Genomic DNA, 23,971 nt, shown 5'->3' on the forward strand with positions numbered 1-23,971 from the left:
TACGACGTATTTCAAATGCAGTTCAATAAAAATTCAGTGCCAATAAGACATAATACCTCTTTATCCGTATGCTTAACCCATTTATGCCTAGTGAACTCTCCCATCCTTCTAAATTGGATCAATTTATTTCCAAAATTAGGGATGGCTAGTATATTTCTTTCTTTATTTAGAATATTTCTTACAGAAATTCCTTTAGGCAAACAGCGCAGACCCTGATGAGACGCCGCATCATGCGGCGTCTCATCTGGGTCTACGCTGTTTGCCAAGGCCTTTTTTCCTAGACGCTAGGCATAAATGGGCTAAGACACCTGGTATTCGCATACATTCATGTGTCTTGTATTCTTGATTGTAATAAAGAGAATTTGGACATAACAGTAGTTGTTTTCTGTTATATAAATGACGCCATTTAAATAAAATAATACTTGGGAAAAACACGATATTTGCTTTTAACATAAACTGCACTTGTCGGATTGAAAAGGGTTAAGACATATTCAAATATTTGGAAGTATTGGTATGGTTTAAGCTGCTCAAGATTGCTGTACAAATATTTTCCCAACGTCCATTGAAGAAAGTTAATGACCATAAGCACCTCGCCCGTATTGCCGCTTCGAAGTGAATGGCAAATTTAACCATTAGTCACAGCTAAGATCGATTCTAAATACAACACCTTGTGCTATTTCTATACAAATAAAACGTTTGCTTACGCCTCTGTAACCTAAGAATACGCTAATTTGTATTGCTGGGAATATATTGGTATCGATATCTGTGAAGTAGTGATGGTGGTGGTAGGGGTGGGGGTGGTTGTTCGAGAGTAATGGCAGCAGTCGTAGTAGTGATGGTAATTGCAGTAGCATGAATAGTAGTGCTAATGATGGTGATGCTGTTGGTGGCGATTATCGTCGTCGCAGTTAAAGTGACTAAGTAAAAGAAGTCAAAGTTAATTTATTTGAACCTTGCATGTACTTGTTACTGTCAAATAAAAAATCACACAATATATAGTTACATAAGATTACACCAGCCCACCAAAGACCGTCATGGTCTCACAAGTGGATAGAACAAGATATAGACTACTTACTGGCTGCACTGAGAGGTCGTATGGACCTTCTTCCGGTCTGTGGGCGCCTCATACTGTCTGTATCGTATAATCCAGTCACACTTGATTTACATAATGTATACTTTGATGATAGAATTCTAAGTTCGAGCAATGGGTTTTCAGTTAATTCACCAATATTTCAATGAAATAAAGAGTGATATGACAAAGTTTAAACATTCGTGGTTAAATTGTGATGCATCTACCGTAAACCTGCACTTTAAAACATTAAAATGGATCACACAACGTCAACTAAACATGTACAACAATAAAGTAAATCCTTTGATAAATTTTGATAAAGAATCATACATGAATACTCTCACTTCCTTGGGATTTTTTTTAATTTTAAGAAGCCACGAAACGAGTGTGAACAGCGCTATCCAATACAAGCACTATTTTAGAGTATGGTTTACTATGACACAATGTTAGCTAATTTCGGATCCGATCAGTATAACACATGTAGAGTAGCGATTGAAAACATGAGAGATTTAAGTGAAGTGAAGTATGTTTATCAAATGATTTAACCGCGGCGATCGAAACCTTAAATGTGTCGGGTATATAGCATATACATGTATATCGCAAGTCTAACGAATCAATACGATATCCAGCACTCCATGTCATGAACCGAGCGATGGATCGACAATGAATGATTTATGAGAAAAATCGTCTGTTGGTCTTCATCTCGGGTTTCTTTTTTTTCAAGGTTAACAATCCATTTATTCGAAGTTCCGAATAATATACAATGTAACGAAATTAGAAAAAATTGCCGGGGTTGTTAATTTGGCTGCTGTCCTAATATACAATCTGATAAAAAGTCGATAGAAATTGATGTTAAACGTTCCTGTGCGAAAGGCTCTGACTTATTATGAAACCGGCTATTTCTTGCAACTAGCCGAGCGTTAATATCACTAGATATTGCACAAATTGTTCTGGGAAAATATGTAACACTCGAGAGAAATACGGATGTCAACTTCATCAGTGTCACAATAAGAACTCATCAGTGTAACAATAAGAACTCATCAGTACAACACTAAGAACTCATCAGTGCAACAATGAGAACTCATCAGTGTGACCATAAGAACTCAACAGTGCAACAATAAGAACTCATCAGTGTGACCATAAGAACTCATCAGTACAACAATGAGAACTCATCAGTGCAACACTAAGAACTCATCAGTGCAACACTAAGAACTCATCAGTGCAACAATAAGAACTCATCAGTGCAACAATAAGAACTCATCAGTGCAACAATAAGAACTCATCAGTACAACACTAAGAACTCATCAGTGCAACACTAAGAACTCATCAGTGCAACAATAAAAACTCATCAGTACAACAATAAGAACTCATCAGTGCAACACTAAGAACTCATCAGTGCAACAATAAGAACTCATCAGTGCAACAATAAGAACTCATCAGTGCAACAATAAGAACTCATCAGTACAACACTAAGAACTCATCAGTACAACACTAAGAACTCATCAGTGCAACACTAAGAACTCATCTGTGTGACCATAAGAACTCATTAATAAAAAAAACACATACAATTATGTAATCATTAACTTATTCAAATTCAGTAAAATAAATAACTGGAACAAAAGACCGATTAAAACGCCTGTAATGACGATGAAATCAGACGACGGATTACATTTTATTTCCATTGTAATAGGTCGGCGACCATGTATTTCTTGTATAAAGCGATTTCGGCCGTCAAGCAACTAGGCCATTTTTCATCAAGCGTATGAGTACGCGCACGTTCAACCGTTGTTTCAATATGCCGTCCCGGAGACTACCGTTATCGCTATCAAATCGTGATGAAATAATTTTCAAGAACATCTAGACTGACGAAAACCACAACCTTACTGTTGTTATAGACGAAATACTATCATAAATCCATCATTCCAAGTTCCAATATTTCTGTAGTGATCCTGGTATGTTTTCTGAAAATGTTTCTCTCGGAGCGTAAGAGTTTTATGTGGTTAATGCAGTTTGGTTGAATAGAAACGTCTACTCAGATCAAGTTCTTGAGACCATCAGACCTACTCGAGCCAATAACCCCCTTAGGACTTATTGCCATATGGCCATTATGGACATATAGGTTAAAATGTTTAAGGACATGTTTATAGTCTGTTATTGATGACATGTGCATCTTTGGCTGACTTGCACATAACTCATCTGATCACTGGGATGTAAGGCGTCCTTTTACACGGGGCGCAGTATTCAAATCGGCCTTTTTCCTCACACGTATACGCCTAAATGGAGAACAGGAAACTTGAGATCAATTTCTGCTCGGAAAAATCTCTGAGCGGGATTAGCACCTGGGACCTCCAGTTTCCTAGACCAGCATCCTACCACTAGAGCACTGTTTTCAGATATTTGGGTAATTATCACACATTTGCGAGCATCGACTAATCATTAACCTCTAAATAATATGGTGGTGCATGATAAACACATATTATGCTAATCAGATGTTTTTAACAACTATATTGTGAATTTCAATAAACCAAGCAAGGCCGTGAGGGTAATCATTGTGTGCCTTAATGAACTGTTTAACCCATTTATGCCTAGTGGACTTTCTCATCCTTTTAAATTGGATCATTTTATTTCCAAAATTAGGGATTTCTAGTATACTTATTTCTATATTTAGAACATTTCTTACAGAAATTTCTTTATGCAAACAGCGCAGACCCTGATGAGACGCCGCATCATGCTATGCATAAAGGGGTTAACATTACAATAAAAACTTGCAGAAGCGTTTGTGATGTGTATTTGAAAGTTTATAACGTCCTTCCGCGCACAAGGCTGCAGTATATGAGGACCATGAATGTTACGACTAGGTAACTTCCCTTGTGTAATCACGAGTACATCTGCAAATTAACTTTCGGTGAAATTTATTCATGATTATGCGTATTTATATGTACTGACATAACAAAATAAACCAATATATTATTGAGTAAGCGAAGCATATATATGATTTCCAGTATTAATATGGGTTAATTTTGTAAAACCAACTTTTAAAAGTTTGTTCTTATTTAATTGAACATTATCTAAAATAAATTAAATAATACAATGTATTAAGTAAATGTATAATGATAAAAGTTGATACTATGTATAATGTTACCGGGTATGTAGGTTGAAATGACAGAAAATAAGTAGATTGTACTATATGAACAGAGTCATGCAAAAATTTGTCTTATACAACAACGTTGCAGCTGACATAAACATGTGTAAATGCGCTAATGGTCACACGCTGTACGCAGATGGCATAAGAAGCACTTTCGCATGACGCGGCTGAATTAAAACTTAAAATGTTACACCGTCGGCTATGTCTGAAAAGTTCTGCGGATCTCGTAATGTACGGCTCTCATGATTTCAAAATCAAAAGTTATCCACTTTAATATCATGACATACACTTTCAATAAGAGTTGAACAATCGTAAGACGAAAATCCACTTTTCTTTGCTATTTGCTTATGTTCTTAAACGTCGATTAGTCGATGGAAGACATGATAATTTGAAAAATGCATGTTAAAAGGAGGGTCAGATTCCCGAGCACATGTTGTTAAATCGGTCTTATTTTCAATTATCATGTTTGATTACTGTATTTGATTATAACTTGCTAAAATGTTTTTTGTTAATCCTAAACACACAATTTGATCATGTCAATACCCAATAATATATTTGTTTCTTAAACGGAAACTCAAATATTTATTCATAATTGATTAATTCACTTAAAAACGGGTTCATTTATTGGAGACCATACTTTGCTGAGGTTAACCCGTCTTCTCTATTGAGATTTTAATTGATAAATATGTACACAATACTACATATAATTAAATGCAAGTGTTTCCCAGTTTAATTCAGTAAGTTTGGGTTTTCGCCGTTTCAAACAATTTGTCAGTCATTTAACCCATTTATGCCTTGCGTCAAGCAAAAAAGGCATTGGCAAACAGCGTAGACCCTGACGAGACGCCGCATGATGCGGCGTCTCATCTGGGTCTGCGCTGTTTGCTTAAATGAATTTCTGTTAGAAATATTCTAAATATGGAAATAAATATACTAGACATCTCTAATTTGGGAAATAAATTGATCCAATTTAGAAGGATGTGAGAGTCCACTAGGCATAAATGGGATAACCGTGGTCAGTTTACGAACTCACGTCTTCCTGGGTTAGCTGGTTTACTAGAACGAAGTACACATATTTATGCCAGTAACTGAAAACTGTCTAACATTCATCACATATAGGTAGGAGAATGGACGTAGAAATTGCCACACAATTCATGTCGCCGGACCTGGGATCGATCCTAGGATGTGTTCTCCAGAGCTCTGATAACTGAGCAAGCCTTCCCGGCTTTTACAATGTAAATTAGGTATGATAAAGACCATTGGTAATCTATTGAGTTCTTTATTTGTACTGCAATATTTTTAACAGAATTTAAATATAAATAGTACAGATACAATACAGGTACAGTCCTTAAGCGATGCCAGAGTTTCAACGTATGAAGCTTATTTTTTTATGCATAACAAATATATAACTACACACGCAAAGCCATGCTTTTCGAACATTTGATATGAAGTCTTACACGTAATCAATTGTCACACAGCGGTTTATTATAACCACTTCTAGTTTGTACGAACATTTCGGTTATCAAAGACGTGACTGTACATAAATCTAATAACATTATTGCCTACACTTACCATGTTTTAAGCGGTTTGATAACTCTTTCTTCAGAACAAGGGAAACAACCACAGGCGCTCGATGTCAATGTTTTTATATTATTTTATAATCATTATTATTTTATTTTAGTTACCCGTTGTTTATTATGATGCATACACATACTAAATCAATAAAAATCTTCCGACAGAACGTCTTCGAGCGGGGTGACAGCGATTCAATTATGGGTAATGACGCACTTCCGTTGCTTGTGTTTGCGAGTGTCCTACCTTGTCAATATCTATATACATAGTCGAACTATCTTTTTTAAAACAAAAGATGCGTTTGTCAAGAACACAATGCCCCCTACTGCGCCGCTTTGAAGCCATATATTTGACCTTTGACCTTGAATGATGACCTTGACCTTTCACCACTGAAAATGTGCAACTCCATGAGATACACATGCATGCCAAATATCAAGTTGCTATCTTCAATATTGCAAAATTTGACCTTTGACCTTAAAGGATGAAGTTGACCTTGATCTTTCACCACTCAAAATGTGCAGCTCCATGAGATACACACGCATGCCAAATAACAAGTTGCTATCTTCAATATTGCAAAATTTGACATTTGACCTTTAAAGATGAAGTTGACCTTGACCTTTCACCACTCAAAATGTGCAGCTCCATGAGATACACATGCATGCCAAATATCAAGTTGCTATCTTCAATATTTAAAAAGTGATGGCCAATGTTTAAGTTTTTGGACGGACGGACAGACGACATATATTTGACATTTGACCTTGAAGGATGACCTTGACGTTCACCTTTCACCACTCAAAATGTGCAGCTCCATGAGATACACATGCATGCCACATATCAAGTTGCCATCTTCACTATTTAAAAAAGTTATGGCCAATGTTAAAGTTTTCGGACGGACGGAATATTTGACATTTGACCTTGAAGGATGACCTTGACCTTTACCTTTCACCACTCAAAATGTGCAGCTCCATGAGATGCACATGCATGCCAAATATCAAGTTGCTATGTTAAATACTGAAAAAGTTATGACCATTAAATATTTAGAACGGACGGACAGAGTGACATACTGACTGAAGGACAGTTCGACTGCTATATGCCACCCTACCGGTGCATAAGAAGACGTTTTGTCGGAAGATTTTTATTGATTTAGTATGTGTATGCATTATAAATATATAAACGTAAATGTTTATTGGCAATACATGTGTATGCACATAACTAAATGAGAATATTCTTTCATTGCTACAATGTGATTAAAAAAAATGTGCATTCACAGTATGCTACATAGATTCCCCACATGTCATGCATTTACTTTTATGGGGTCCTATAGATACAAACATTGTAAATTAAATCATATACATTGATAAACACATGAAAAACAACAATCACATTGTTTGAAAATGGATGGGCGGGTAGTGTTTTAAGCGCAGTGGCGGCATTGGACAATGACGTACCTACGGCGAATGGGAAAAATGCTAATGAAACCATTTTGGGTGTTCGTCAAACTGCGGGGTTATACACTGGGTTTGTTTGTAAATGGTGGCGTACCAACAATAATTCTGAATCATCAACGATGGGTGTAAATACCGCGTAAACCACAGTGGGAGCTGGTGTGGATGCTGACTTACACGCCAGGATTTTGAATGATTTGACTTACCCTCGGTAGGTTGAGGTGTTGATGCTGAATTGTCCACAGGGGGTGTGGGTGTTCTGGAGGGCGGGATGGTGTCGGGTGTGAATCTGACCATGGGCCTGTGGGCCTTGCTGTTAGGCCTCTTGGGCTCCCCGTAGCACAGATAGGCGTGATAGACGTCCAGGTTGGCGAGGATGTGCAGGAAGTTCATGGCTGCAGAGACACACGCGTTAGCTAGGTGAGTAACCATTCATGTGTACTACTATGTCTTGTACTACTACAACTACATCAAAAGATACTACTACTACTGCTGCTGCTACTGCTTCTGCTGCTGCTGCTGCTACTGCTTCTGCTACTGCTACTGCTCCTACTACTACAACTACTACTACTACTACTACTACTACTACTACTACTACTACTACTACTACTACGACGACGACGACGACGACGACGACGACGACGACGACGATATGCACAGATACATGACAAATATCAATGCGATACGGAATACATAATAAATCTACTGCAAATATGAAATCTAATACAATTCTAGCAATGTTATCATTACCTCTGTAGCTGTAAATCCGCAAATCCCCAAATGCACAAAAATAACCACACTCATAAATTGCTTGTACAGACGCTTACATTAACAGCGTTGATACTTATCAGAAAGGTATAAGCGCCACAATTACTTTCTTAAATTAAGCATTAACCAACGTGTATCCAAATAAACCAAATTAAACAAAATTAATCAACAGTGTTTGTCTCTTATCACGAATTGGCTGCAATGTTTAGTGATAAGTTGAGTTATTTAGCTTTCAATTTGTTCAAATGTTTCTGATTTTAATTTCTAGTTCTGCCTTCGTAATCAAGAGTATACACGCTTGTTATTCAAAAACAATGTAGCGGACAATCTACAATCAAAAGGCGTGTTTTGTGCTGTTTTGTTCTTGTGATATTGAATTCGAGATTAAATCAATTGTTTTTGTCGTACTTTAGAGTATCGCGTCAATTATAAACACCCGCTCCGTGCAAAGCGAAAGGCGCCATGCATGAACGATTTCAGGGTTAATATATGATTAGATTTATAAATAATGAAACGCTTACCGACACAATCATAAATCGTTTTCTTTTAACTTTTTTTATCGATGCCTGTATCATTCCCGAATAATCATATTGTTGTACTTATATCATTAATTTGCTCCTACTTCGACGTAAATACAGATGCGTGAATGTGTTCGTTTAACGGAATAAAATAACACCGCTGTAGTTTTAAGTTTATAAAAATTCACCACTACAATTGTTTATATAGTTCATGACAATACCGGTACTTCTTATGAGTTGCGTTCTAGGAAAACTGGGCTTAATGCATGTGCGAAAGTGGTGTCCCAGATGAGCCAGTCAAGACGATAATTTTTCCGCTTTTAGGGAATTTTTCGTTGAAAGGACGTCTCTTCTAAACAATCCAGTCTATTCGGAAAGTGGCGTGTTTGATCAGATTGTGCGGACTTCACATCTGAATCTTGGACGACACTTTGCACATAGTCAATACGCACAGTTTTCTCAAAACGCGGCTAATATAGTTAAAACAATGCTATTAAATTAAACATGTTTATACAGTAACGATGACATGATCCCGATTTCACCAGTATTCTGTTACCATCGTCATTGTGTCATCGTAAAATCAAGTTTGGGACTTAAGTATAAAAAGGCAATCGCCAGAACGGAATATCGTAATTATATCAGAGAGAGTGAGTGTGATTTGAAATCCGCATCAGACTCTAATAGTTAAGTGCAACCTATTTGGCCATACACTCACCTCAACACACAGCAAAGACAACAAAACACGATATAAAACAAGACGACACTGATTGATACAATGTCGGACATTCATGGTCAAAGATGATCACTTGTATTGGTTTGTTTATCAGGCGGACAACTCATTGAATACCGAAAAAAAAACGCATATTAAAGGGGGAATTCCGTGATTGACAAATATACTTGACAAAAATCTTCGAGTATGATCGTTTAAAGGCAAATACTAAAAGCAAAAGCAACAATCAATCGCTAAGACGAGTGTCAGTTCTACGTAATTAAGTAACGACGATTCAATGACCGATACAGATAAATAAAAACAAGAAATATCTTTAAAAAAGATATACGGCGTAAATAGTTTAATGAATGAGATCAAGTATAGCGAATGTCTTTTTCTGTGCAGTTCTTAGCTGCATCACACGCAGTACGGGATGTTACGGGGAGTTTTCGCGGCTTATTTTACATTATAACATATTGCTGGTCATAAACCTATAGATACAAAACAGAAAACCAAAAGAAGAATGGAAGTGAAATTTAAACATATGAGTCAACCGGCCACACGAGAAGTATCCGTATTTATAGGCGCGTTCTTCGAACAAACCTGTTTTAGTGGTTTGTCGGGCATTGCTATTTGATTCGATTATTAACAGTATCAATTATCATCGTGCTAATGCATAAAGTGATATTATGGGCATTTTGCGCTGTTGAATTGAGCTGAAAAGAATTAACAGGTCAAAATAGTTAGTTAAAATGTGGTTACTGATTAATTATCTGCAACTCACCTTGCTACCAGTTGTTTATAAAAATATATTTTATATTCGATATTCTTACGTGACCCACCCAGTCCTGTAAGCTGAAATGATCCGTAAAACAATTTCGTGTCTTTGTGTCGTATGAACAAATCTGCATTAAAAATAAATTTAGGTTCAACTCGTAAACGCATGATCAGTTGTCAAACGAAAGTACGGTTGATATTTAAATGCATTATTTTTCTCTTTCTGGTATATTGTTTTAGTATGATGATGCTGCATTAACTAATATAAGTGTATATGAAGTAGAAACATCAAAAATAATCAACGGTTGCGATAGACACCTATAAACTGTTACATGCTCATAATATCACTTGAGTACATTAGGCAATATGGACGAATAATTATTGTTAAATTTATCAACAATAATATTTATCATTGTATTGTTGAAAACACATTAAGAATCTATTATTTGCATACCATAATTATATTGCTGAATATCTTCATTTAACATATTTCTGGTCTAAAGAAAATTCCAGGTCACCTAGTTCACGGATAGCGTCTTTATTATATAACGATTATTTTACTGGCCGCCAACTCCGGTGATGACCTGTATATAAACTCTGAATGTCCGCGTATTGACCCGATATACCTCGCGGGTTGAAATGCGATGCTTTAAAGTGAGGCCTCGCTTCCATTGCTCTTTATACTTTTACATGTTAACATGTTGACAGGAATAAGGAAGTAAGTACTAAATATGAGAACATAGCCTTTTAAGTATAAACGCTCTTGCGCTGGTAATACTCTGAAAATAAAAGGTGTACGCACAAACTGTATTGATGTCGAGAATTGAGTGTAAAACTGTTCTATCTATTAAGCCTTTTCATTCGAGATAAAATTGTTTCATACAGTAAAACAGTGTTACAACGACGCGGATATGTTTCCAATGTTCTGGTGGTATACTCAAATCAGCCAATGGAATAAATAAAGTGTATTCATTCGTACCTAGCCGCGGGAAATTTTATTGGAATTTTATTGGACACTTACAAAGGTCAGGCCAAGGTGAAAAGCTGGCTTATTCAGCTTACGCCGAAAAAAACTTCCGTCAGCTGAGTGATGGATTATTGTTCAATAGTTCAATAGTCGCATGGGTGTCCGTTTAACAGCATTGTAATGGTCAATAACAATACATCTTAGACGGCTGGTTGGCTAATGCTACTGTTAAAGCTATATAGTACCATTTTCTGGTCACTTACACGTACGTATAAACGAACGATGGTCTTTTGAAAGAACTAATTCGTCTTTCACAACCAGACGCATTTGTTAGCAACCTTCGTCCACAAAATGGGTGTTCGTACGATAGGCTTTCAATAACAGTCACAAAAGATTGGAAAATTACATGTTTCGGCGAATAAATGAAAATCATGAACTGATTTTAAGGGTATAAAATAATGATCTAACCAATTATTTAATGAATGCATGAACGAACTAACAAAAATGAACTGACTTACGAGCGGACGAACGAAAGAACGGATACATGAATGAATGAATCCAATAATGAGGAAAATAAGAAATGTAAAAAAAATAATGGATGAAATGTGGCAATTAGGATGGCATGACAAAGGAAGATCAATAAGAGAACAGGCCGAAGGAAAAAATGAAGGACATTAAAAAAAAAGAAAAGAAAGCAGGAAGGACGGAATGATGGAAGGAAGGAATGATTAAATAAAGAAATAAATGAAGGGAGCAAGGAAAGAAAGAAGGAATGAAGGAAGGAATAAATAAGGAAAAAGTGATTTAAGCATGGAAGGAATAACAAAAAAATATAAGCAACAAAAAAGGGATAAAAGACAAAAAAGAATAAAGAAAATGGGGAAATGAGGACATAAGGAAAAAAGTAAAGAATGATTCAATGAAAGAAGGAAGTAATTAATTAAGAATGGAAGGAAACAATGAAATAAGGTAATAATGAATCAAGAAATAAGAAAGCAATGAAAGAAGGAAGAAATCAAAGAAGGAAGCAAGGCAATCAGGAAGTAAGCAAAGAAGTATGCAAGGAAAGAAGGCAGACAAGATAGAAGGGTGCACAAGAATAAACACAAATATTTCACAAGAGTGTTGTTATAGTGTTTGGGATATTGGTACACAGCAGCTTTAAAAATTAAAGTTCATTTCACATGTATGTAAATACTGACGAAAATGGTCTGTTCAGTCATAAGGTAACTCGAAGATGAAGGTTTCCAACTGCCCGTTGATAGGACTGTTGATAGTTGGGGTCCAGGGGCAAGGTTTGTTTAGTTGCATTAACAAGTCCTTATTGAATAAATGTACAAGTAGTATGCGTGTAAATGTCAGTTAAATTTAATTCTGAGCTCTTTTAAAACTGTTCCGTTGTTTAACCAATTTATGTCTAGCGTCTAGAAAAAAAGCCTTGACAAACAGCGTAGACTCAGATGAGACGCCGCATGATGCGGCGTCTCATTTGGGTCTGAGCTGTTTGCTTAAAGGGATCTTTTCACGGTTTGTTAAATTGACAAAATTGAAAAAAGTTGTTTCAGATTCGCAAATTTTCGTTTTAGTTATGATATTTGTGAGGTAACAGTATTACTGAACATTTACCATAGTCCAATATAGCCATTATATGTATCTTTTATAATTATAAAGCGTTGCAACGCGAAACGATTGAATAATTTGGAGAGTTCTGTTGTCGTTTAAATTTACGAAACTACGAAGATTGCTTATATAACGTATAAAATACGTGGAAGGTAACACTCGGCGGAATAGCCGAGAGGGCTAATGCGTTTTTACTTCAGACTAACTCCAGGACTCCGGGGGTCACTGGTTCGAGCCCTGGTACCAGCTACTTTTTTCCCCTTTAAAAAAAAATTTTATTCTCGATTTTTTTACTGGAGCTTTTAAGATCCAATGTTTACATTTATCAATATAAAGCATTTAATGACAAACTTCAAAATATGCCAAAATCTGTGAAAATGCCACTTTAAAGGAATTTCTGTAAGAAATATTCTAATTATAGAAATAAATATACGAGACATCCCTAATTTTGAAAATAAATTGATCCAGTTTAGAAGTATGGGAGAATCCACTATGCATAAATGGGTTAAGGCTATGCATTCTACTGGCTGCAGAAGGTGGCCGAAGTACATCAGCTGGGGGTTTCGGTTGGGATCAGCCGGATGTATCTACATTTGGAACCGGGCTGGTGATCAACGAGGTGATCAATTCCGTGACCGGGGAGGCCAAGTGGGTCGGCCTGAAGTTGGGTTCGACGGCCCTGACTGGATGAGACAACGTGGAGGTTGGTCCAGACACCAGGCTTCGCGGTTCGATGGTACGGATGGTGGAGCACGAAGAGCAGGCAGTGGGTTTGGCGGGCAAATTGGATTTGGTTTTGGTGATTCAGTAACTGGATTCGGTGTGACCGGGCCAGGGAGAGATTTTAGTGGACAAGGTACTGGCTTTGGCGTACAAGAAGGGGATATGGCTGGACAAAGGTTTGGCTTTGGCGGACAAGGGGTTGGTTTTGGCGGACCAGGCTCTGTGTTTGACGGACACGTTGGTATGCGTGGGCTAGTACCTTGGTTTGGCGGCCAAGAAAGTGGTTGGAATGGGCCAGGAGTTGGTTTTGGCAGACAAGGAGGTGGTTTAGGAGATCCAGTGATTGGGTTAGGCGAATCATTTCGTGGCAAAGTAAGACTTCAAAGTAAGAAATAATAATTATTAAATTAGATAAACGTGAGTTTGCTTGTAAAGGATTTTAGGATTTTATACATGGCGTAAAGATTGTAGTAACGGTCGTGTATATTATGGTGTTCTTGAACAAAAACTTAAATAAATACATTTTGTGCGTTTACTTGCGCAGTTATTTTCTGGCAGATGTATACATTTTAAATCTTGTCTGATTTTCGTACGACAGTTTAAAACGTAATATAATGTATTGAGGTTTACATAATGGCGTTTTCCTTCAGGAGAGTGTCTGGTCGGCACGATGATGCGGTGTTCTGTGAATCCCTGCCAAGTTAACGGTTGTCCGGGAGTACCGGGAGCGAGATGCGTGTAAGTTTGCACGATAGGGGGGCAATGGCACTTTACCGGTACATAACACCTAACATCTAATAATCCTTTTTATGCCCCATGTAGGGTGGCATATAGCAGTTGAACTATCCGTCAGTCAGTATGTTAGTATGTGTGTATGTGTGTATTTCAGTCTGTTCGTCCGTCCGACAAAAAACTTTAACGTTGGCCATAACTTTTGCATTTTTGAAGATAGAAACTTGATATTTGGCATGCATGTGTATCTCATGAAGCTGCACATTTTGAGTGGTGGAAGTTCAGGGTCAAGGTCATCCTTCAATGTCAAAGGTCAAAAAAAAATTCAAAGCGGCGTTCTCATGAAGCTGCACATTTTGAGTGGTGGATGTTCAAGGTCAAGGTCATTCTTCAAGATCAAAGGTAAAAAATATATATTTCAAAGCGGCGCAATAGGGGGCATTGTGTTTCTGACGAGCACATCTCTTGTTATCCTATATATTTCCTTAGTATCGGGGTATACCACCCCTCCCCCTCCCATAAACAACTGCGTACCGGTAAAGTGCAATCTAGCCCACGATCGAATTTCAACATATAATATCATAAATATTTAGTATACATCGGTATTAGGTATTTTTTCTTTTGGCCGGATGGGATTTAGTATTGACCGAGGAAATTTAACAAATATTTTAGCGAAAGTCTATTGCCATTTGACCCGGATCTTTATACAGAATAGCTAAATAAAAGCGTATACCGCTCCCCTTAAGGAAACATTGCAAAAAGAACAGCTCAGAAAGCCTCAGATATACTATAAACGCAAATATTAGATTCCACTGAAAATATATGATTTTTCACTGAGTACAGTATAGTAAAGATAAAAGAAAAATCGCCATATTCTGTTATCGATTACATCGGTATGACAGTGTCAGCTACTTTGCCTGAAAATAAAGATAAGTTTTGATAGAAACAAAACGTGTTCTTACCATACATCCATGAACAAGATCAACAAAACAACGACGCACAGATAATGACACGTTTTCCCACAATACCCTAATTGACGTTGTTTACCACGCATACTGCCGACGTCAGTATACACCAACGTAATCCGTTCAAACTTGTTTCGCGTATATCTGTTGTCTTTAGTCATACAATAAAAAGAACACATGTTGCTTTTCGGTGAATGATCGAATGCTTTTACACTCTTGGTTTTAATAACATATTTCACGAGTACTACGATAATCGTGAAAATATGTTTTATAATTAATAATGAAATAAGATTTTATCCTGGACCAAAAGCAACAAATATACATTCTATATCTGTTGAAATGTGTTGTACGCAAACATTCGTCTTCTTTCAGCAATGACAACCCCTGCGAGCCGTGTTCCTTTGGTTTCTTTGTCGCCGCCGCATGTAGGCGTTGCCCATGCCTCCCCTCTTAAGTGTGCGCAGAGATGCGACCACCCTTCTGAATGTCCGGACGTAAATCAAGCTGTTTAAGTAAATACAAGACTTACGCATTCCGGTTAAAATAATAGACGTACCTCGGAATGTGCTAGATTTTGTAAAACCCCACTAATCTGGGGGTAAAAACGCCCCACATCCAATTAAATTGCTTTCAAAATCACATACCATAACAGCCATTCGAAAGAAACGACTATAAAATGGACCGGCGTTGTTTGAACCTAAGAAGAGGGCTTCCCAACGTATTGCGCAATCCAGGATAAGCCAATTGAATGTTCTTTACGCATTGTATAACTTCAATTTTTCTATTAAGGATTATTCCTTAAATGTTTTCGAATCGAAAAACGTGCATCTTTCCGTTAATTTCTTCCTGTGTAAGATACATGAAATTTATTAAGACAAAGAATTGCGTCAGATTAGTAAAGAGCGTTCCAGGCCACATGTCATTAAATTGCAACATAGGCTTACTGAGATTAATAACGTTAAGACGCATGAAGTTTAATTGCACTTTATTTTTGTGATTAAAGTTAGGAAGATGTGTCGTCAAAATCGATGACATCGGGTTTTAAGGTAAACATACACAGTGCGACGTTAAAAATAGTGAGTATCGAAATAATATTATATGCAATACCTCGTGTAGATGTATGAAAAATATCACCAAAGAAAATCGGACTTTTTCGGAAGAAGGTCCCATAGAACGAATTAAAAAAAATACTTGTTCTTACTAATTTTACCTAGGTTTTCTTAATTTTAAATAGATTGCAATTCATGTTAGGTCGATAAGTTCCTTGAAACTGTTACTCGGTATGGGAGGAATAACAATGCCTTAGGGTCTCTATAGGCCACTGTTGTATAAATATCTTATGCCACCTCTGTTCAACAATAAAGTGTTTGATATATTACATCTCTTAACGCCATGTCGAGCAAATCGGTTACATAATTAAAATCTTACTCGTTTACACAAAATAACGTGAATATAAAATTCTGTATCATATTTTTATGATATAACCATGCATTTCTACGTGGAAAAAACGCCAAGGCAAGTAAATAGCACACAGTAACATCCTTTAAGTTAAGCAAATATTTAATGTTTTCATATCACAACATGTGAATACAATGAGTACAAATAAGTCAAGTTCAAAATTGACGAATTAAATAACATTTTACGGAATAAAAACGCTGTCAGAATGATGTTTATACCGTGTTTATGATATCTAGAACATGACAGCAACAACATTAAATGCTGTTTCAATTACATACATGAAATTCATATTCAAAAGTTAGCCATGCAAGAAAATAAAGAGGCAAATATCAAGAATGAAAAACAAGTATGCGATGTGATCAAGAATGAACAACAAGTATGCGATGTGATCAAGAATGAAAAACAAGTATGCGATGTGATCAAGAATGAAAAACAAGTATGCGATGTGATCAAGAATGAACAAGTATGCAATTTGATCAAGCAAATTGCAAACGTGAATTTTGTACAGTGAACTATTATTATACAATATTGTGCATGTTCAATTTTATGTACAGGTGCTCTGGAAATCATCAACATAGAAACATAGAAAGGAAAAGGCTATTGAGGACAAGTTGATGGAACAACAAAAGACAAGTGGGCCAAACTGGCCCTTAAATGCTCTTAAGAGTTCATAGTAGATCAGTAGTTGAGGAATTGATCTAGATTTATACTCCACTTGACCCAGATTCCAATATTGCCTTGATATTGTCAGGATTAGCAAGCTGACCAAGTTTCATCAAGACTGGGTGATACATGATGCTTCTCCATTGGTAACAAGGCTTTTCTAAGATATGACAAGGTGATCTAATACCTAAACAGATTTGAACTTGGTCTACATACTGTCAAGATCGAATTCTGGTAATATTTAATGCACATAGGATGAAAATGTCGCCCCTGGAGTGGCTTAATGAGCTTAAAGTTGACGACTAAAGGTACACAATACATGACACCGGACATAGGGTCACCACAATAGCTCAACATGAGCTCTCCAAATTCATGTGAGCTAAAAAGTAAGAAAACAAAACCAAGAAAAAGAAAACAACACAAGTTCAAAATTTTTACAACAACACACACACATTGTTCAACAAAAACCATGTTTCCTGGAACAAAACCTATCACCATACAAGCACCTAAATTCCAAAACCTTGCATTTAAACAATAGTATTCATCATGAATCTAAAGAGGACACCAACATGTGTTCATATCAAGCTCCAAAACATTATTGTTCAACATCATTAAAACATGGGAATGTTAAGTGTAAGTCCAGCTGACATAAAACACACTTCCTTGATGGTACCGTATATACCCCCTTCCCATAAATCACAAAACTTGGTTTACCAATTCATTGTATATACAATTATTGCATCACTTTGAAACGAAGTCATCTCGTGTCAGTATTAAGATGTGTTCAACGACAAGAACCAGCATGCGTTACGCAAACAATCAATTATTTAAAGCATACAATTCATTGAATCATACATTACAGAAAATAAACAATTGTGACAAGTACCTTTCAAGTTTTGAATTACAAATCAAAGAACCAAAATTTAAAGGTTGCAGTGCAAGCACGTGTGAAAAATCGTATGTTAAAAAAATCTTTTATTTTTCTGCAAATGATTTCTTTTCAATTTGCGCTTATGATAGGTTATTATGATGTTTATAGATTTAGATAAGAGGAATAAGTATGTTTTATAAACAGATTTTTTATATCCATTAAAAACGAAAAAACAACAAAATCCTGAAGTCACACTTCACAAATAATGAATCAGTGCACAATAAGTGGTAGTCAAGTTGTAACAAATGTGCGCAGCATTCCTCATTCAGGCTTCATTTCACCAAAAAACCCTTTCTGGGGATTCCCCAACTTCCTTTTCTTCTTTGTGATATTGTCTAACATGTCCCCTACAAGATCCTCCTCGGTCTCAACCCTCAGATCTGACTTGGAGGTTTTACTCCCCATGGCTCCTGCAGAAACAGACTTACGTAGTAACCTGGGTTTCTCAAACTCATCTGAGCTGCTCACGTTCAGCGTGCCTTTTAGCTGACTGAGGACTGGACGTGATGAAGTACGCGTCATCTTTGGAGGTTTGGTCGTGGCTTTTGCAGCATTTTCGCCTGCCTCCTTGCTGCTGTTGACCTCTGTGGGGTTGGAGCTGTCCACTTCAAACGTCGTGTTCAAGGCAGTAGTGCCTGCAGACTGAAACAAGAAACATTGAACTTGTTATTTGCCATAAAAAGTTCCTTATATGAAACAAGAGCACCGCATAACGAGTACCAACGCTTGGCTGCTTTTTTTTAGAGGTTACCTTGACCTTTGACCTAGTGATCCAAAAATGGGTGTGGCGTGTAGAACTCATCAAGGTGTAGCTTCATATTAAGTTTCGATGTTGTAGGTGGACTCACTTTGATTTTAGAGCCAATTTTCAAAAGGTTAACAAAGGTTAACAAAATGTTAAGGTTTTAGCATGACGAGGACAGCGGAAGACACAATGAGCTGGCTATGACAATACCTCAGGTTTTCTTCTAAACCAGCCGAGCTAAAAATAAATATGCTTTTATTTTTAACTTAAAAACCCACAATCTATAAATGAACATACCAGTTCTGTGGTTGTGGACTCAGGCACTTGCAGCTCCATATTTTCACAGTCCACACATTTACATCCATCAGTGCAGAACATGTTGTTTTTGCGGCAGGCACACCGCTTTGTCCTACACTTGAATTTGCAGCCACAAATCTTGCCTTCAGTGTCTGACTTCTCTACTGAACTGCTCAAGGATTCGTCCTGGAATCATGCACAAAGGCCATTTGATGAATGGTATTATGAGAAATTGTTCTTTGCAGTTCAAACACAGTTTTCAAGTTCTCGACAGTTTGGAGCAAGCTCTGTGATTTTTCTCAATAAGTCTCATTTTTGTTTTTTGTAAGCACCCTTAAAAATTGTCCCGCATTAAATGACCCAAAAAATGTTGTCATATGATGAAGACATATTTTACCTGAAACGTTTCTCTCTCTTTTTAGAAAAGATAAATTGATTTTACAACAAATTCTGTACAAGTCAGAACAATAGCAATTTACTGCTAAATGACTTAAATTCATTAGGTACAAAATTGAGGGGGTCTTAAATTTTGAAAAACAACATCAACCAAAACTTATTACAACCATACAATGGCCTTATTGGCATAAGTTTATATAAATGCCTCATTATTGCAGCTGGGTTATTGCAACTAACACATGGACAGGTAGGTATTGGATAAGGCTGATAAAAGGCAAGGGTTCACATCTAATAGGGGTCCTATAATTAAATATTTTGATCACAACTGGTCAAACTGTTTCATTTTTGTTTATTGAACTACATATTTAATACACCATCTAAAGCCAGCAGGACAATTCTTATTTTAATATGTCAGCTTCAGAATACAAACACTGTAAAACGTATAAAGTGTACCCTATAAAGAACCTGACAAAAGGCAAGATTGCAAAATATTCATATGGTCATAAATTCATTCAAATGCTTAAGTGATTCAATTTTAATTGCAAGCAAAACTAAATAAAAATACTTGTTGATTTTTGTTGCTGTTGATTCATTTTGGGTTCAAATAAAAATATGTATTTCATAAAACAAATTTTCTAAAATAAAATTCATTTTAATTATTAAATACTTACCTGCTATCCCTAGCCATACCTCCCCAGGTGGGTTAGCTTCTACAGAAATCTTCAAGTGCCGGAATTCGGCCACCTCTCCTACTGAAAACAGATTCAGGTTAAACATAGTACAATGTAACCTAACCGGCAATCAAGAACCGTAACTCATCTTACTTTTCATACAATTATGAAAATATCAAATGATGAGCGGGGTTGGGAGGTGGGACTTACCGATAGCAGGTAAGTATTTAATAATTAAAAGGAATTTACTTAGAAAATTTGTTTTAATGTCATAAATACATACCTGCTATCCCTAGCTGATTTTGTAGCTGTGGCGGGAGGTTCTCGTTATATTTTCCCATCACAGCAAAAACCAATAATCAGGTTTTTCAGCCAGAGATAGTAGAAATGTGTCTCCATACAATCTTCGTTAGTACAGTATTGTACTTAGTTTCTGAATATGGCCAGTACATTACGCCATGGAAGAAACTACTGTTTGAGCAACCACAAAAGGACCCAACATATATAAATTGTCCTGTTGACACTCAAGAGAACAAAGATAGAATGAGGAAAAGGTGGTTGGATTCCTACAGAAAGCAGCTTGAAGCACTTCAGAAAGTGGAACATTATTTATATACGCCCACGAAGCAGAAAGAGCTCTTAATTCATGCGGTCTAATCTTAAAAAGGGATAAATCCCTAGATGAGAGAGATGAATACGCCTTCTTAATAGTCGAGGCTACCCAACGAAAATTCGAAGCCTCAGACACACCCCCCCTTTTAACGGAATGAAAAGTCTCTTACGAGAACCTCGAATAGACTTTACTCTTAAGAATGGTAGAAGCCATAGAGGGGAGTTGATTTTAAGCAAGGAATCCTGGCTGACATAACAAAATTACAGATTTGTATGGTAAAAGCCATAATAAGACAGAAAACAGTCTTAAAATATATATTGGGACTGTTAATAAGCCCGATGAAAAAAAAGGTTCATAGGAAGCTCATTAAGCAACCCAATAACACAAGCCAAAACCTCTTAAGAAGGTAAATGAACGAAAAACATAATGTTGACGTTTCATAGCTTGGATCAGTATAAATATGTCTCTCTGAGATATGAAATTGACCTGAGAAGAAGTTTCCTGAAAATAATTGTACAGGAGACTTAAAAAGGTCGTAAAACCCTAATCCCATGGTTCATTAATTAGTTTCCATGAAACTATGGCAAAAAATCACCAAGAAGGCAAGATATTTCCAGTTTTGTCAAGTGGACGAATGTATAACAATAGCACACCCTGCTGGATCGATTTCTGTGAAATGCATTATTGACGTTGTTCAGTATTACACTGCGATCTATGATCACATTACGCCGTTTATTAGCGTTAGATGATAAACAACGTTCTTCGGTTAACTTTGCGTATACATCCACGCAATTGTAAAATACTGCGGTGCATGCGCAAATTATATTTAATTAAACCCAACGGAAACTTATTCGACAGAAAGAACTGCAAGACAAAACGTCCATCAGGGCGTTGAGACGACCTGGTATGTGTAAGACGATAGAGAAATTTTGATGTTCTTGCAAAGAATGAAAAAGTTCCTGGTTTCCAGACACAAAGAGTGATAAAATGTTCACCTCTGTGTCTGGAAGTAAACAACGACAGATGAGTGTTAGTTGAAACCGTTACAAAGGAATCGTGAACATGTTTTTTTTTGTTTTTTTTTAAAGAAAAACAGCTTTAAAAAGAATGCTTGCTTTTCAAGATGTTGATGTGCAATACTCTTGTCAAAAAAACTTCTAGTCTGGACACCACTTGGTTTCCAGATACAGGGAGTGAGAATGTGTTCCCCCCTGTGCCTGAATGTAAGTCACAACTGATGTGTTGTCTGTTGACACCATACACAAGAGTCTCAAAGATGTGACTGGAAATGAGATACAGCTAGAAAGACCGTTCGCATTTCTAGATTGTTGATATGTAGATGTGACTCCTGATGAGACCACAACCCCGAAACTGTCAGACTGAGTGGTTCCAGATGAGCACCCCACCCTTCCTTGATCGCATCCGTCATAAGATACAAAGACGGTTGCGGATGGAGAAGGGGCACTCCTGCCAAGAGAGTCTACTCGTCTAGCCACCATTGAAGATGTGGTATTAACTCCGGAAGAATTGGAATCTGTGATAACAGATTGTCCGGAGACCATTTCCAACAAACTGAGAGGTTTGCAGCTTCTAGTCCGTTCATTATGCTTAGGATCAGATAAATCCTAAGGCACTTTCCACAGTTCTCCTCGTTTTGGAATGTCTTATTAGCTGATTCCAACGATTGAAATACTGATAAGACAGTAGAACCACTAGGAAGGCATGTATCAATGCGAGAAGCATCCTTAGAAAGCCTGTTGGAATCAATTGTACGGACTAATTTTCCGTGATAGAGATCGTCGAATTAGTAGACATCTCCACAGGTCTTGGGCAATAATCATCACCAAGATTTTGAAATATCATTTCATAAATCCGATTAATTGATGACAAATATTGATCCGTGACATCATTGAAATCTGCCTCTGAATCGGCCTCATTGTCTACAACACCAGCAGTGTGCAAAGAATCAGCGGAAACAGAATTGGAAATACTAGACCTAGTATCATGCACCAGATTGCGAGTATCTGATAATGATGAATGACCATCCACCAAATCAACCATCTGATAATTAAAACCGGAAGAAAACGGTAAATTATCAGGATTGATCGGTACGAATTGCCCAGACGAATCTTGAAGCCCTAACGTGTCCGGATTCGACGGTGCCGGGGCATGAGGTACCCGAAAAGGTAGAGCAGATGAAGTATCCGTAGTGGTGAGACAAACACCAGACGACAAAGTCTGCGAAGTAGTACCAGTCATAGCAACATTTGTTAATGTTAAACTGGTAACTGGATCTGGTACATAGGGTACTGCAACATTACAATCCGAGACAGGATAGTAATGTGTAAGATACGAGTAGTCAGAGCGAGACTGTCTACGTGAAGCATGATGACGAGCTTATACCTGCGAAGCCGAGAAATAGATCGGATGCAATGAGAACGACGTCTCGTAGAGTAACGTCTCCTAAAGTCTCTAGATGATCGGTATCGATCAAATCGACGCCATTAATGAGGGTTACTTGATAAAGGAGATCGTGTACGACGTCTTCATATATTGTCGGTACTAGTTGACGACCCAGATGCCTTTGAAGAAGAAGAGGATGAATAATCCTATGATGAATATCGATGTCTCTTCTTGATCGATGACCGGTGCCCGGACCAGTACCACGGACCGGATATCGGTGACCGGAGTGGCCCAGGTGACTGGTACCACGGACCGGTGACCGGACCGGTCCCCGGTGCCATGGACCGGTGAGTTACCCGGTGACGTACCAGTCATGCTATGACCAGTGTTGTCACCAGGCAATGACTGTATGGCGGCTGCCAAATGGTCCGGCATTGGTCGTAGTCCTTGACCAATGCCATCTGGCATAAACTGGCTGACGGTTGTCACCATATGGTCTGATATTGATCGACTTTCTAACGAAGTTAGCATGGTACGATCTCCATCTTGCCCTATACCCGGTGAATGATGTTGCCAATTCTCGTCCGTAGTCAGTGGTAGGAATGATAGGAGAATTATCCTGCACCAAATGATGATTCTCCGGTATCGAAGAATGACTATCTGCAAAGTCAACACACTGATAATTAAAGCCGGAAATAGACGGTGAATTATCAGAAGTGACAGGTACATAATTTCCAAAGGAATCTTGAACCCATGTGACACGCATAGACTGTGTAGTAGCCGG

At 37.3% G+C, this 23,971-nt stretch overlaps 2 protein-coding genes across 4 annotated transcripts in view; both read right to left on the reverse strand.

Annotated features, from left to right (window-relative positions):
* The window catches only part of LOC127879232 (advillin-like), a 48,609-nt gene extending 33,518 nt beyond the window's left edge, over positions 1–15,091 (reverse strand). Inside the window, exons 1-2 of one of the 3 annotated variants that reach the window (XM_052425968.1) lie at positions 15,008–15,091; positions 7,438–7,626 (exon numbers count right to left, since the gene is read on the reverse strand). In XM_052425968.1, coding sequence (XP_052281928.1) covers positions 7,438–7,626; positions 15,008–15,014 — 196 coding nt within the window. In that variant the 5' untranslated portion in view covers positions 15,015–15,091. Of the gene's footprint in view, positions 1–1,075; positions 1,671–7,437; positions 7,627–7,981; positions 8,189–15,007 lie in introns of those variants that run through there. The other 2 variants (XM_052425969.1, XM_052425970.1) reach the window with 2 other exon arrangements.
* Positions 15,092–16,552: 1,461 nt separating this feature from the next.
* The window catches only part of LOC127879230 (chromosome-associated kinesin KIF4-like), a 72,734-nt gene continuing 65,315 nt past the window's right edge, over positions 16,553–23,971 (reverse strand). Inside the window, exons 28-29 of the mRNA XM_052425963.1 lie at positions 19,105–19,290; positions 16,553–18,704 (exon numbers count right to left, since the gene is read on the reverse strand). Of these exons, the coding sequence (XP_052281923.1) occupies positions 18,324–18,704; positions 19,105–19,290 (567 nt within the window). The 3' untranslated portion in view covers positions 16,553–18,323. The remainder of the gene's footprint in view (positions 18,705–19,104; positions 19,291–23,971) is intronic.

The sequence above is a fragment of the Dreissena polymorpha genome, chromosome 4 (genome assembly GCF_020536995.1).
Source record: "Dreissena polymorpha isolate Duluth1 chromosome 4, UMN_Dpol_1.0, whole genome shotgun sequence".
NCBI lineage: Eukaryota > Metazoa > Mollusca > Bivalvia > Myida > Dreissenidae > Dreissena > Dreissena polymorpha.